The sequence below is a fragment of the Eucalyptus grandis genome, chromosome 8, assembly GCF_016545825.1.
Source record: "Eucalyptus grandis isolate ANBG69807.140 chromosome 8, ASM1654582v1, whole genome shotgun sequence".
In the NCBI taxonomy this organism is placed as follows: Eukaryota; Viridiplantae; Streptophyta; class Magnoliopsida; order Myrtales; family Myrtaceae; genus Eucalyptus; species Eucalyptus grandis.
In genome coordinates this window covers 25,252,328-25,265,282 of record NC_052619.1, presented here as the reverse complement: position 1 = coordinate 25,265,282, position 12,955 = coordinate 25,252,328, and the positions used below count along the sequence as shown (strand labels likewise).

Below are 12,955 nucleotides of genomic sequence, written 5' to 3'. Positions count from 1 at the left end.
GGGTAAAATCACTAATACCTGGTGGACGTCACAGAGTTGGGTTCCTTCGTACGAAGGGACAAGCACTGTCGGGAAAAGATAATCTTCCTCACGCAGATATCAATGGCTTTGGCAGCTCTAAACTCTCACTCTATGACTAAGCCATCACCATCCAATTTCAAGGACTGGGCCTGTGGGAGCTCTTGTCAGGTATGTAGCACAGAGCTGGCAATTTTAGGGAAACTGCTTTGTCTTGACATTGTCTCTCATCGGCATTATGCTCAAATAGAAACTTTTTTGGGGGGCAATCACCCGATGGTATAGTGAAATTCATCCATGCAGTACTTCGCTTCTAAGTGATGGTTGAGGGCTTTCCAGAGGAGGGTCTCATGAGTGAGGCCAAACACTAGGAAGTTGCGAGGGGAGGAGCATTTCCTCAGGACGTCCGAGATGGGCTTGAGCTCGGGGTAGGACATGCGGAAAGAGTCGTTGGACTTGGATGCATAGTGAAGGAGGGTGTTGATAACGGTCGATGGCAGAGGCGCGTTGCTATAGGCGGTCGTGGTGGGGGAAAAGGTGGTGGTGGCAGCGGAGGCGACGGCAGTTGTGGAATACTCTCTGGTGTAAATGAGGGTGACGACGAAGGCTGTGGTTAAGAAGGAGATGAAAGCGAGGAGCCATAGGCGGTTGGAGCTTCCCTGCTTCTGGATGTACGGGTGGAGGAGGATGAGTCTTGTGTTGCTGTTGTTGACATTCTTCATTTTGCTCTGTCTTAGAGAGAGAGAGAGAGAGAGTTACCCTCCTCTGGTAACCTTGCAGATCTTGAACTTAAATGAGGCCGAGACCTCTTAGCTCCTTTAAAGGAGTAAAAAGGGACTGTAGGTAAACGGAATTTTAAAGAAACGAATCACTATAATGATAGAAAATATTAGCTAGGCTTACATTATTATCATTGAAATATATCGTATTAATCATAGCGTTCTTTTTTCCCTTTCGAATTTTTATTTTGTGTGCTTGCATCACATTGCAGTTACAACACTATTTTCTAAACCACGAATGAGTGAAATCTCCTACTTATATATTCATGCAATGATATTTGAATATCTCTTCATCAATCTTCAAAATTGATAATATGCTGATCAACACTATGGTACGGTGTTGTTGTCGCTCTTTCTTATCAACGGAAATTAATGGGGCATGAACTTCATTCAACGCCATGTGATGTGGACCCATCTTAGGACTCAGGAAGATAGGCTAGCGGCGAGGGATTGGTGATGTAGAGACCCAACAACAGATTACAAGCCAAGAGTCTCTGTTGCTTCTTTGCGTGGGCTTCGCTTCTTAAGTAACCCCAGTTGCCCTCAAACAATTACTTGTTAATGAATCTAGCTATCTATTTGGATTTTGAGGGAGACATGTCAACTATAGCAGGCTCTATCTTGGTAGGAGAAGCATATGCACCCCACATTCTTATATCCTATACACAATCAACCCTAATAATTTGAACGTTGATTAGAAATCCCTTAAAAATTAACGTGGCAACTTCATATGAGATTATATGTGGCCCAATCGTATTATTTGTATGGTATTGATTGGTTTGGAACGGAGGCCACGAGGCTATCGTTCCTCGTGTTGTCCCCTCACCCGAAGGATGACACGTGTTTTGCTTGTAGTTGCGATGTTAAAAGTTGCACAACTCTGTGTACTCTCCCCCTCTCCTCTCACCAAGCCCACCACCGAGGCCTAAATAGTATCGACACCAACAACTATACGCGACGTGACGCGATATGTGATAATGTTATTTCTCAAAAAATAGAAAATTATAACATGTTGGGATACGTTGTATATTAAATGTATATTGATATATAAGATATATGATGATTTTATGATTATTTGAATCAAATTAATTTGATTCAAATTTAAAAATAAATAAATAATAGAACAAGAGTTTAGAATGAATTTACACTAAAAATATTAATCCACTATTCGTTAATATAATTTATTATTTCAATTTGAGAAATTTAACTCTATTCCAATAATCTATAAAAATTTGAGAAAAAAAATAAGTAGTCCACATTTTATACTTGCTCTCATAGTGTGTTGGAAGAGAAGAGAAAAATAAATTGGAGGGTGAATTGTATATCACAGCAAGTAAGAGTTAGAAGAGAAGAAATACTATTTTTTTTTTGTTCTTTCCTCATTTATTATTTTTATTATTATATATATTTTTACATATTTATATTTTGACTCCTCATTTATTGAAAATTTTAAAATTTAACTTTGTGCGTGTCAGAAGTATGTGTCGGAATTCTGAACTCATGTATTAGAATTCTTGACTAAAGTGTCGAGAGAGTTGACCAGTATTAGATTTTTTGATACTTGTTGACTAAGTGTCAGACACGACATGAAAACTCTCGAAAAAGTGTCGGTACTTTCTAGACCGAGGTGGGTCTCTCCCGCCACCAAGTCTCCCAATGGTCAAGTCTGGTCTACCATCGTTTGTTGCTTGTGAAGCATCGAGCCTCGATTTTGCTGACAATTTGTTTTTTCTTTATTGCATTTTATCAGAGGGTACTGTCAAGAAAAGAATAAATTCTAAACTTGTATGATGGAATATTCGATTTTTCTACACCTTAAGACTCTGTGTCTTTTTATTATTCTTTGAAAAGGTTTTCCACGTAAATCAAATCATTAAAAAAGAGTACAATGCCACCAAATGAGAATGAGACGCACTCCAAATAATCCTCGGTTGCCCCTCATAATCTTTCTTGGATTGTGCTTGAACCGACGGGGCTGCTCAAGCAATTAGTATTGGCAAAGCATATCCAGGAATGGAAAGTGCTTTGGGTACACCCAACAACAAAGTGTGAGATTTACCCTTTTTGTGGTGCTCCTTGTAACTGCAATCAGAGAGATGCACCGCTTTGTGATTGCACTCTTGGATACTTAGATAATCTGAAGCTGGAAGATCGTCAGGGCCAATGGCGAAAGGAGGTCTGCGTCGGAATGTAGTGATGACAACGAAGATAATTTTTTTCCTCATGCGTAACACACGCTTGCCGAAAAAATCTGATTCGTTCATGGTTGAAAACACCGAAGCATGCAGGTCATTTTGCTTGAGCAACTGTTCGCGCAGTGCATATGCTAACATTGCTGACTGTCAGATATGGACGGATGAGAAATTTTTGGTTCGACTTTTGGCCTATGATGTACTTTCGAGAGATTTCTATGTCCGGACCGCGGCATTGGACTTGAAGGAGGAGCGTAAGAAAAAGAGGAAACCCATTTCGAATTTCATAACAGCAGCTGTGGTTGTGTCCTTAGCTTTTCTTGTGTTCTTTAGCGTGTCGCCGGTGATTATTAGGACGAGACGGTCTGCTCATGCAGCAGACGACCATTTGATGCATTTTGTATATCGAGTGCTGAAGAAAGTGACAAAGAACTTCTCTGAGAAAATTGGGGAAGGCGGGTTTAGTTTGTTTACCAGGGAATACTGCCAGACTCAACTCCTATAGCAGTGAAGAAATTTTGAACCAAAACCATAGTAACGAACAGCTCCTTGCGGAAGTTAGAACTATCGGAACAATACAGCACTGCAATGTGGTTCGGCTGCACGGCTTTTGTGCAGTAGAGTCAAAAAGGTTCCTAGTACATGAGTACCTTGCAAATGGTTCGCTCGCAGCTCATTTGTTTCAGAAAGGTTCCAACACCCTCGATTGGAAAACCAGACACAGCGTTGCCATCGGGATTGCTAAAGGATTGGAGTACCTCCATGAGGGGTGTCGAGATTGCATTGTACACTGCGACATCAAGCAAGGGAATATACTGTTGGATGCAGAACTCCCACCACAGATTGTGGATTTTGGCCTCGCAAAAGTCCCAGGATGGGATGTCAGCCGCGTAATTACCACCATGAGGGGAACCAGAGGGTACCTCGCACCAGAATGGATTTCAGGAGCCATCACATCGAAAGTTGACGTTTTCAGCTATGGAAAGCTGCTCTTTGAGACCATATCGGGAAAGAGAAACATTGAGGAGCTGAATAGCGATATGCGCAATTATCTACCACTTCAGGTAGCTAATCCAATCGCCAAAGGAGAAGAAGTCTTGCCACTCGTGGACCGCAGATTGAATGGACTCGTGGAGATGGAAGAAGTGTGCAGAGCATGCAACGTGGCTTGCTGGTGCATTCAAGACAGCGAGCGAGATAGACCAACTATGTCTCAGGTAGTTCAAATTATGGTCGTAGAAAAGCCATCAATCCCGAGAATTTTTCTTGCAAATTGTAGGAAGCTATGAGAGTGATGCATAGGACAAAGCAATATGTCCTGTCTTTGATAAATTTTGGGCACGATGTAGCCCCAATTCATCCTCCTTGAGTCTATAGTTACATCTATGTACATCTTTGGCCGATGCCATTTGTAATATAAAGACGCAACAGTTAATGTCGCTGATGGACTGACTGGTCTAGAATCTGCATCATGCTTACCAGACTTTGTAGGTTCCAACCGTATGCTACCATTTCTCCATCCTCTCGTGGCAGATCTGGTAAAGGAGTTTGTTGTCTGTTCAGCTCATGTGTCTGAGCCTAATGAAGTAAGATGAACTCTGTACTAAACATTTATCTGATGCCCTTATTGCAGCCCTGTAGAACCCTCGACACTCGACGGTTGGTAGAGGATCAGGGCAGTAGAGGCAAGAGCCTTCCAGAAGTGGCGTGTGCTGCTGAGCAGCGGCGTGTACTAAAAAATTTGATTATGATGTTCCTCAAGTCCAGGTCACAAACATCTGATGTCCTCGCGGTGTAAATTATGATGCTCTTCAAATCCAGCCCCACAAATATCGGACCTCTAGTTCAAACACACCACCAATCTTGCGTCGAACGATTGAGAGAAATTGAGAAAGCTTACCATTACAATTGTGTTAGCAACTGCTTTCTTGTGTATCTTCATGTACCTATATCACTAATTAATTGTCATATTAAATGTTTTGTTTTTGTAATTTTAGCAGACACGAGAAGAACTCATTTCAACACTGAAGTGCAGAATGATGTCACACTATCTAATGGCGAAGAATGTGAAAGAGAACTGCTACAGATGAGCCAAAAGGAAATCAAATTGACAAAGAAATTGTAGTAAAACCGAGGCAAGGAATGGTACTCGATTCTGTAGAGGAACTCCAAAAGTACTAGAAAAGACAGGCTAAACAAGTGGGATTCGGTGGAGGAGCTCGCAAAATGGAGATGACAGTAAGATCTAATACTTGACTTTTGCATTTTCTCGTTATGGAAAGAGCGTGGATTGCTTAACGTTGTCAGGAACAATGTGTAAGCAAAGATTAGTGCTTGTTTATGTCCACTTGGAAAACTTGGAAAGTACAGAATATCATCTTTCCATCTTGACCACAATCGTAACTTGAATCCTGGGAAAGTTCGCTATCAAAGATGCCCCAAGAAGTTGGATGCTCATGTGAAAAGAAGGCTTGAATTGAAACGATAAAAGCTGGTATAAGGATCGACAAGAATTTTTTTTAATCGCCTGTTGTTGAGGCAGGAGGTTATGAAGATCTTAATTTTGGCGAGAAAGAGCATCGAAATTTCATTGAAAATGTGAGAAAGTTAAGACTTGGAACTGGAGATGGCGAAGCCATTCATAACTATTTTGTTCAGATGCAAAGTATAAATGATAGTTTTCTCTATGAATGGAGTTGGATGTCAGTTCCGGGACATTCAGCATTACACCTAGCGTCAGCACCAATCCTCCCATAAATTTATACACGGAATTACGTAAACATGGAATATCCTTATACATCTACTCGGGCAACATCGAAAAAATTGAATCGAACAAACTGCTATATATTAGAAAAAAAACTGGACAAAAAAGAGAGAACTAATTTCAAACTCAAATATGGGACGGGCTTGGAGGTGGTCAAGAAATGGAGGGAGGCTCTCTCTGAATCCGCCAATCTGATGGGAATGCATATGTATGATGATTAATCCCCGATGTCAAACTCATTACCTTCTCCTGTCAAAAATAATTTTAACTGTCTGGGAAAGGAAGTGTCGAGACTTGACTAGCTTAATGCCAACACCAATTGACCAGAGGAAGACAATTCAATAGACGGAACACACACTTCTTTATGCTTCCTTTCGGATGAGGGCATTGGGGCTCAACCCTTAAATCATCCTCCTGTTGCTGGCATATTAGACGGAACCCACACTTCTTCATGCTTCCATTTGAAACCCTAAGGTGAACTTGAAAATGACTCCAATCATTTTGCAGATACTTCTGTACTTCCCACAGAGCTTTGCGCCGATGATATTCAAGCCACACATGATCGGATTCCAGTGAATGAAAGCATCTTCCATGACAACTCACTCTTTTGCCATTGACAAAAATTTGGACCCAACATGAAACACCGACCACTTTTCCTTCCTCCAACCCAAGAACCACACAGAGTGCAAGTCCTAAAAACTTGTCATACAGGTTCTTGGGAACCTTGAAAGATATAGATCCCTCTTCACAATGGTGAATCCATCCTGGCATCTCTCCTCCAATTAGGAGAATTTCGACGGTTCTCTTCTTCGTCTTCCGGAGATACTGTCATACAGCATTCAAAGTGTGTGTGAGAGAGAGAGAGAGAGAGAGAGAGAGAGAGAGAGTGAGTGAGTGAGAGAGAGAGACTGACCTCGAGTATTGACACACCAGGCAGATCGAACCCTTTCCGTGATAATCCACAGCATGAAGAGAAGTTAACTTCGGAGAAGTTGGAGAGACTCGAAAATCTGGGAGTTTTTGTAGAGATCTGCAATTATTTGCTCTTATGATCCCAATATTTGATGGAAGCTGAGGAATCTCTTGCAGTTGCTCGCAATTATCCAGATACAAGTCTTTCAAATTATCATATTTGCGGCAGCACCTCGGCATATGAGTGAACTTGTTCCCTCTAAGATCTAGGTACCTCAATCTGGGAAAATTGGAAGAACCCTCGAGGAAATCTAACCCTGATAAATTGCAACCATCAAGATCTAGCCTGTCTAGATTTGGGAATCCGAAGCCACCATCAAGATCAGTTGGATCCTCCAAGTTCTTCGGAAACATGATAAAATTTGAGCAATCCGTAAGATACAGGTCGCTCAGATTTTGCAATTTATAAATGCTTGATGGAAGCCTTATGAGACTTTTGCAGTTCCCTAAATGTATTCGCCTTACAGAGACAAGATTATCAATGGATGCAGGGAGTTCTTTAATAGCTGTTCCTTCTAGATAAAGTTCGCGAAGAGATTTTGTCTTGAGTATGCTAGGAAAGATACTAAGCTTAGAGCACGAACTTAATGATAAAAATTCTAACTTGTCAAGATATCCGACGGATTGATCAACCTCCACCAAGCATTCACAGCTATTGAAATCCAATCTCTCCAAATTTGGAGCCCATGAAATGTCAGGAACACGAGTCAGGAAATTGCATCGACTGAAATTGATGTCCTTCAACATTCTAAAATCCTGCAAAAACATATCAGTGCAGTCATTAAGTTCTGCAAATGTAAATAGCTATGAAAATGAAAAGCTACTCATGGCAAGGGCTTACGTTAAATGTGACTCCTAATTGTTTGATATGACTATTAAACATAAAATAGTGACCGATTATTTGAAAAAAAAAATGAGTAAGACTTTGGTTTTTGACACGTTATATCGATGAGTACAATTCTTAAAACTTCGGGCCTCGAATGACTCGTCCATCATTTGGAAGCACTTCGGCAATAACCTGTGCCCACCGTGCGAGGCTTGGAAAAATGAGTAGGACTTTGGTTTTTTGGTCTCCCTAACGAGCTCCGACCAAAGCCCAAAAACATGTTTCTTACTCGAATAGATTTTAAATGGGAAAGCCCCACCACAACGGAAATCACTAAGCGAGGAACTATACTGAATAATTTTTCACCACCATTCGTAACTTTACCGTCGATAAGTAGTGTCTTCTCCACACGTTTAATCGAACGGGCCAGTTGCCCGTTTCTTTTGGTTTCACATGGCCCGCCTATGAATAAGTCCGACCGCCCAATATTCTAATTGACTGATTTTCGTTTCTGAGGCCAGTTTCCTATGTTGAATGGAAGGCCATGGAATGGCCGAAGTGATTGGGCCAAGAAAGTAATCATGTTAGATTCATCCCCTCAATCACACAAGTTGGGCGATCTGTTTCCACCTAACATGAAGCCGCAAAGGAGTCTGGATCGATGATGCAATAAACGTATGGGCCTCAAATGTAGAGTTAATTTGTCAATGAAATATACATAGTCATGTAATAAAACTCTCCAATTATGGATTTCCCTTCTTTTTTTCCCATGATGGGTAGTTTTATTATATTCATTTATTTGTAAATGACGATGTAATTAATCTATTATTAACCACTTCTTTCAAACTCCTTTCATTGTATATGAAAGAAAAAGGATTTGGATATTCTAGATTTATAAATTCTCTCAAATATCAAACAAGCGAAAGAAACAAATATAAAATTATTTATAGATCTTTACGATATGTTCTTTATAGTAAATGGGTTCAAGAATTACAGTCAACTCTAGTACGAGCTGTGCAAGGTGTGAGGATGAATTTTTTTGTCGATTTATTACCGTTATTTATTTGTCAAATACGAGTTGAATATAATCGATCAATTAGTATTATTATTTCTTAAATGTGATTTACCTCATCCAAGGAGTTATGAAACCGTGCCTTCTCAATTCTCTCATTGAAAGGGTCTTTAAAAACATTTGGACTACAACCGACTATATAAAACTACCAACTCTTGTTTGAGTCCTTGTACCGATGTTTATTTCATTTTTGGAATCACCAACCATTTTTTCTATACTACATTTCTTTGTTTGAGTTACCAATGTGTTAAATTTACAATTTTTTTAAAGAAAATAACCAATTTTTATTTGAATCACTACTAATGTTTTTTCTAGTGTTTTGAAATTGTAAACTGTTTTAATAATCTATGAATGTTTATTTGTCAGCTTAACAACTCCTTTAAGATACTATCTGTTCTATAAAATTATCAACTGCTAATTGAGTCCACTTACTAACGCTATTAGATTGTTTATAAAAATTAAAGTTGTTTCTATAATTTACCGATATTTATTTGTTGAAGTTATCGATGAGTTGAACTAAGTCCTATACTAAATTACCTACTATTTCCTAAATTACCAACTAATCCAATAATTTACCAACAATTATATGCAGAGCTAATTAAAGAACTCTTACATGAAACTACCAACGGATATTTAAATTAGTTAATATTTATTTGATTGTTTTAAAGGTACTAACCATTCCGATAATTTACTGACATTTGTGGCAACTTACCAACTGAAAAAGGTTAATAACTCATATCCAAAATTATCAACTCTTATCTGAGTTAATTAATATTTATTTAATTGTTTAAGAAGAACCCACTGTTTCCATAGTTTACAAAGGTTAATTTGGAAAGCCTACTTGCATGATAATATTACCACTCTTTTAGGAAATTATCAATTATGTTGAATATTACTGACATCATTTCAATCACCATCATTTGTGGTGATTAAGTTACACATTCCTAGTTGAATCACTTACCAATTTTTATTTGATTGTTTCAAAAGTATCAACTATTCACATAATTTACCACGTTTGCTTGGGGAAAGTTCCAGCTTGTTTAAGTTAATTAATTAAACATTGGTGAATGGACTCAAATAAAAATCAGTAAATTTTGTAAGAGTTGGTAACTTCAACATGTCGATAACATCTGCAAATTAGATGTCAGTCAATTATTAAATCAGAAAGTGATTTCAAAACAATTAAAAACGTCATTAAATCAAATAAGATTTAGAAAAACTAACAGGCAACCTAACCCGTGAGGAGTTCGTAAATCACTCAAATTAATATTAGTAGCTTGGAAGTGCTTGGAAGCTCCTTGAGCTTTGACCACCTACTTAAGTTCAATATCTCTAAATTTGGCACCTCTGAAAGGTCAGGGACACAAATCAGCAACTTACAGTGGTTGAAGTTCAGAAACTTCAAATTCCTAAAACGCTGGAAGTTAAAAAGAACATCTGAACGAGATTTTGATAAATTCAATTTGCATGCGCCGAAAAAGAAAACTGTCAACTAAAGCGTTAATGACGTACCTTTAAGTTCCCTCCAAATTCCTTAATCCGGCTGTCAGGCACGTGAAAGCAAACAAGTTTCTTTGGAACATATACAGGAGTGGACAAAGGACATCTAGGCCATTCAAGCCACCTTAAATCATTAGGAAGACATATGGGACCTCCACTGATTTGTGCATTCAGAATTATGAGCAATTTCAGTCTCCTCATGTGCGTGAAAGCACTGGGACTGATGTCTAGCACTTTTCGTGTCGTCAAGTTCAGCACTATGCCTTTAACAGCATTGGTGCCCTATAAAGGAAAAGAAAATAATCAATAATAACCAACTGTGATTAGGTAATAGCATGTAAATTAAAGAAGATAAGACTATCGACAGTTTCATGAGAAGCTCTCACCGTATCCTCGGACAATACTTCAAAAACATCATCATAGCACCATAATCTGCTCCGTCTCCCAGGGTCATCTAGACACTCAGTTTTAACGACATCCTGACCCATTAGCTGTATCAAGTCATGCATTTGTACTATGCTGTCATACTCAATTGTTACTAAGGATCTCTCTATTAGAGTCTGAATCCCAATTAATGTGTGTAAACCACAGCTATCAAGAACTCTAGTTACATAATCCCTTTTCCTCCCCTTAAAGAAGCAAGCAATGTCAAGAAAGACGTCCCTCTCATTCTCCTCCAGCGCATCAAAACTTGTCTTGAGGACACTGTTTATACCTCTAATAGGACTTTTAGCAAGTTTACCCAATGTGCTCTCCCATTCCCCTCTGCTTCTACCACGTAAAAAGGGACCCAAGACCACAATTGCTAAGGGAAGACCTTTAGCATAGCCCAAAATGTTATCTATATGACGACTGCTTATGTCATTCGTCTGGTTTCCTGGAAAAGTGTATGAACTGAGAAGTTCAAAAGCTTCATCTTGATCTAATGGTCTAACTTCATATACCCAATCTATCCCATGAGAAGTTAGTACATGTTTATCTCTTGTCGTAACAATGATCCTGCTCCCTTTTCCAAACCATGCACATTCTCTAGCTAATGCATTTAACTGGTACCCATGATCCAAGTCATCAAGCACAAGCAGAATCTTCTTGCAGCAAAGTCTATCTGGTATCAGATTAGCGCCTTGATCCACATTTAAGACATTAAAATTTTCTTTCCGTAATGTCTCGGATAACAGTTTTTTCTGCAAATGAACTAGGCCGTCAGGTCTATTGGAAGTTTCTCTAACATTTGCAAGGAAGCTGCACCCATCAAACTGATCAGCAATACTGTTATAAACAGCTTTAGCGATAGTGGTCTTCCCTACACCTCCGATTCCCCATATTCCTATCATCCGAACATCATCCGAACTCATGCTCAACAAAGGTTTTACATTTTCTACCTGGCTACCTACACCGACAGGATACTTTGCAACACTCAAGGGTACTCGTCCTACTATAGTCAAGATCTCTTTGACGATTCTCTCGATGAACTTGGTATCATCTCTGCCAAACAAAGCAGCAAAAAGAACGCGAATAAATGGAAATATACAATCCATTGAACCAACTAAAACTAACACGAAGTAAACAAGTACTCTGTGACATTCCCAAAAATGACTCTTAATGCACTAATCGATGTCATCATGTATCAATAAAATTAGAAAATTCCAAATTCTTTTCCAGGGTCGAATAGGAATAATATGATTACCCATGGTCATGATGCCATCCGGACAAATTGGCGGCTTCAGTTAGGGCTTGCCTCCATTTCTCCACTCTCTCAGAATCCTTTCCCAGTTTCTCCTCGTGCCTGGCCAATGCCTTGCCATAACTCTCTCTCTGCCCTCGAACCTCCCTCGGCTCCACTCCGTAGAACACGGGCAGCACCAGCTGCCCCTTGAGCCTCTTACACTCCATTACCTTCACCAACTCGTCCAAGCACCACCGAGACGAAGCGTAGTTCTCGGAGAAGACGAGCACGGCGATCCGCGACTCCTCGATGGCCTTCGTCAGCGCTGGCGAGATCTGGTCCCCGGGCCTCAAGTCCTCGCTGTCGATGTAGGCGTTGATGCCTCGATGAAGCGACACACTGTGGAGGTCAGCGAGGAAGCCGCGCGGACGTCCTCGCCTCTGAAGCTAAGGAAGACATTGTACAGCCATTTCGCTTCGGAAGAAGAAGAAGACGACGACATTAAGATCGAATCCGAGCTTAGTTGGGATTCGTGTCAAGCGATGAGTGATGCTTTTTATCGTGGAGTTGGTCAAGAAATCGATGCGCACTGAGAAACATCGAACGTCGCACCGTGTCGAAAAGAGCCTTTTCATTTTTGTTTTTCCTTTTCATTTTCACAAATGGACGAAAGCTTTCTTTCGTTCATTTTTATTTTTAAATTGTTTGTCTTAGGGGTGAGCATGGTCCGGGTTGGTCCGGGCCACCCCCTAACCCTAGGACCAACCCGTACAGTGTCGGTCCTCAATTTTTAGGACCGAGGACTGACCCTATTGAGCTTGAGACCAAGGACCGGACCGAACCCATTGCGGTTCCAGGGTCAACCCAAGACCGATCAATAATTTTTTTCGTCTTATTTTTTATACTCCTTAAAAAAGCAAACCTACAAATTCAAATTACACATCAATCGACAATGCGACATTGTGCAACTAAACTATAAATACCAATACATATTTAGCAAATTTAAGATGACACAATAATATAAATTTCATACCTACTAACCGTTCGTCGAGATATGAAACAAGATGGAAAGTTCTTGTAATCATCTATCTTTAATATTCATAACACTATATGCAAAAGCTTTTTCCTGCATTTGATCATGTAGAGTCTACTCAACCAAAAAATGA

At 39.7% G+C, this 12,955-nt stretch overlaps 3 protein-coding genes and 1 pseudogene across 3 annotated transcripts; 1 reads left to right on the top strand and 3 right to left on the bottom strand.

The window, feature by feature from the left end:
• Positions 1–287: 287 nt before the first annotated feature.
• Positions 288–740, bottom strand: LOC104416851 (protein IRREGULAR XYLEM 15). The gene has a single exon (XM_010028193.2). It carries the CDS (start codon positions 738–740, stop codon positions 288–290), a length of 453 nt encoding a protein of 150 aa, XP_010026495.2.
• A 2,599-nt stretch (positions 741–3,339) lies between these two features.
• On the top strand, positions 3,340–4,516 carry LOC120287803 (G-type lectin S-receptor-like serine/threonine-protein kinase At2g19130). The gene is made up of 2 exons (XM_039301213.1): positions 3,340–4,206; positions 4,472–4,516. Exons 1-2 carry the CDS (start codon positions 3,892–3,894, stop codon positions 4,478–4,480), a joined length of 324 nt encoding a protein of 107 aa, XP_039157147.1. The 5' UTR covers positions 3,340–3,891; the 3' UTR covers positions 4,481–4,516.
• Positions 4,517–9,881: 5,365 nt separating this feature from the next.
• Positions 9,882–11,661, bottom strand: LOC120287085 (disease resistance protein RUN1-like). Its single transcript, XM_039299763.1, has 3 exons — positions 10,510–11,661; positions 10,136–10,405; positions 9,882–10,040 (listed from the first exon to the last, which is right to left on the bottom strand). The coding sequence occupies exons 1-3, from the start codon at positions 11,659–11,661 to the stop codon at positions 9,882–9,884; spliced, it is 1,581 nt and encodes a 526-aa protein (XP_039155697.1).
• A 129-nt stretch (positions 11,662–11,790) lies between these two features.
• LOC120287084 lies at positions 11,791–12,291 on the bottom strand (annotated as a pseudogene).
• Between the last annotated feature and the right edge of the window lie 664 nt (positions 12,292–12,955).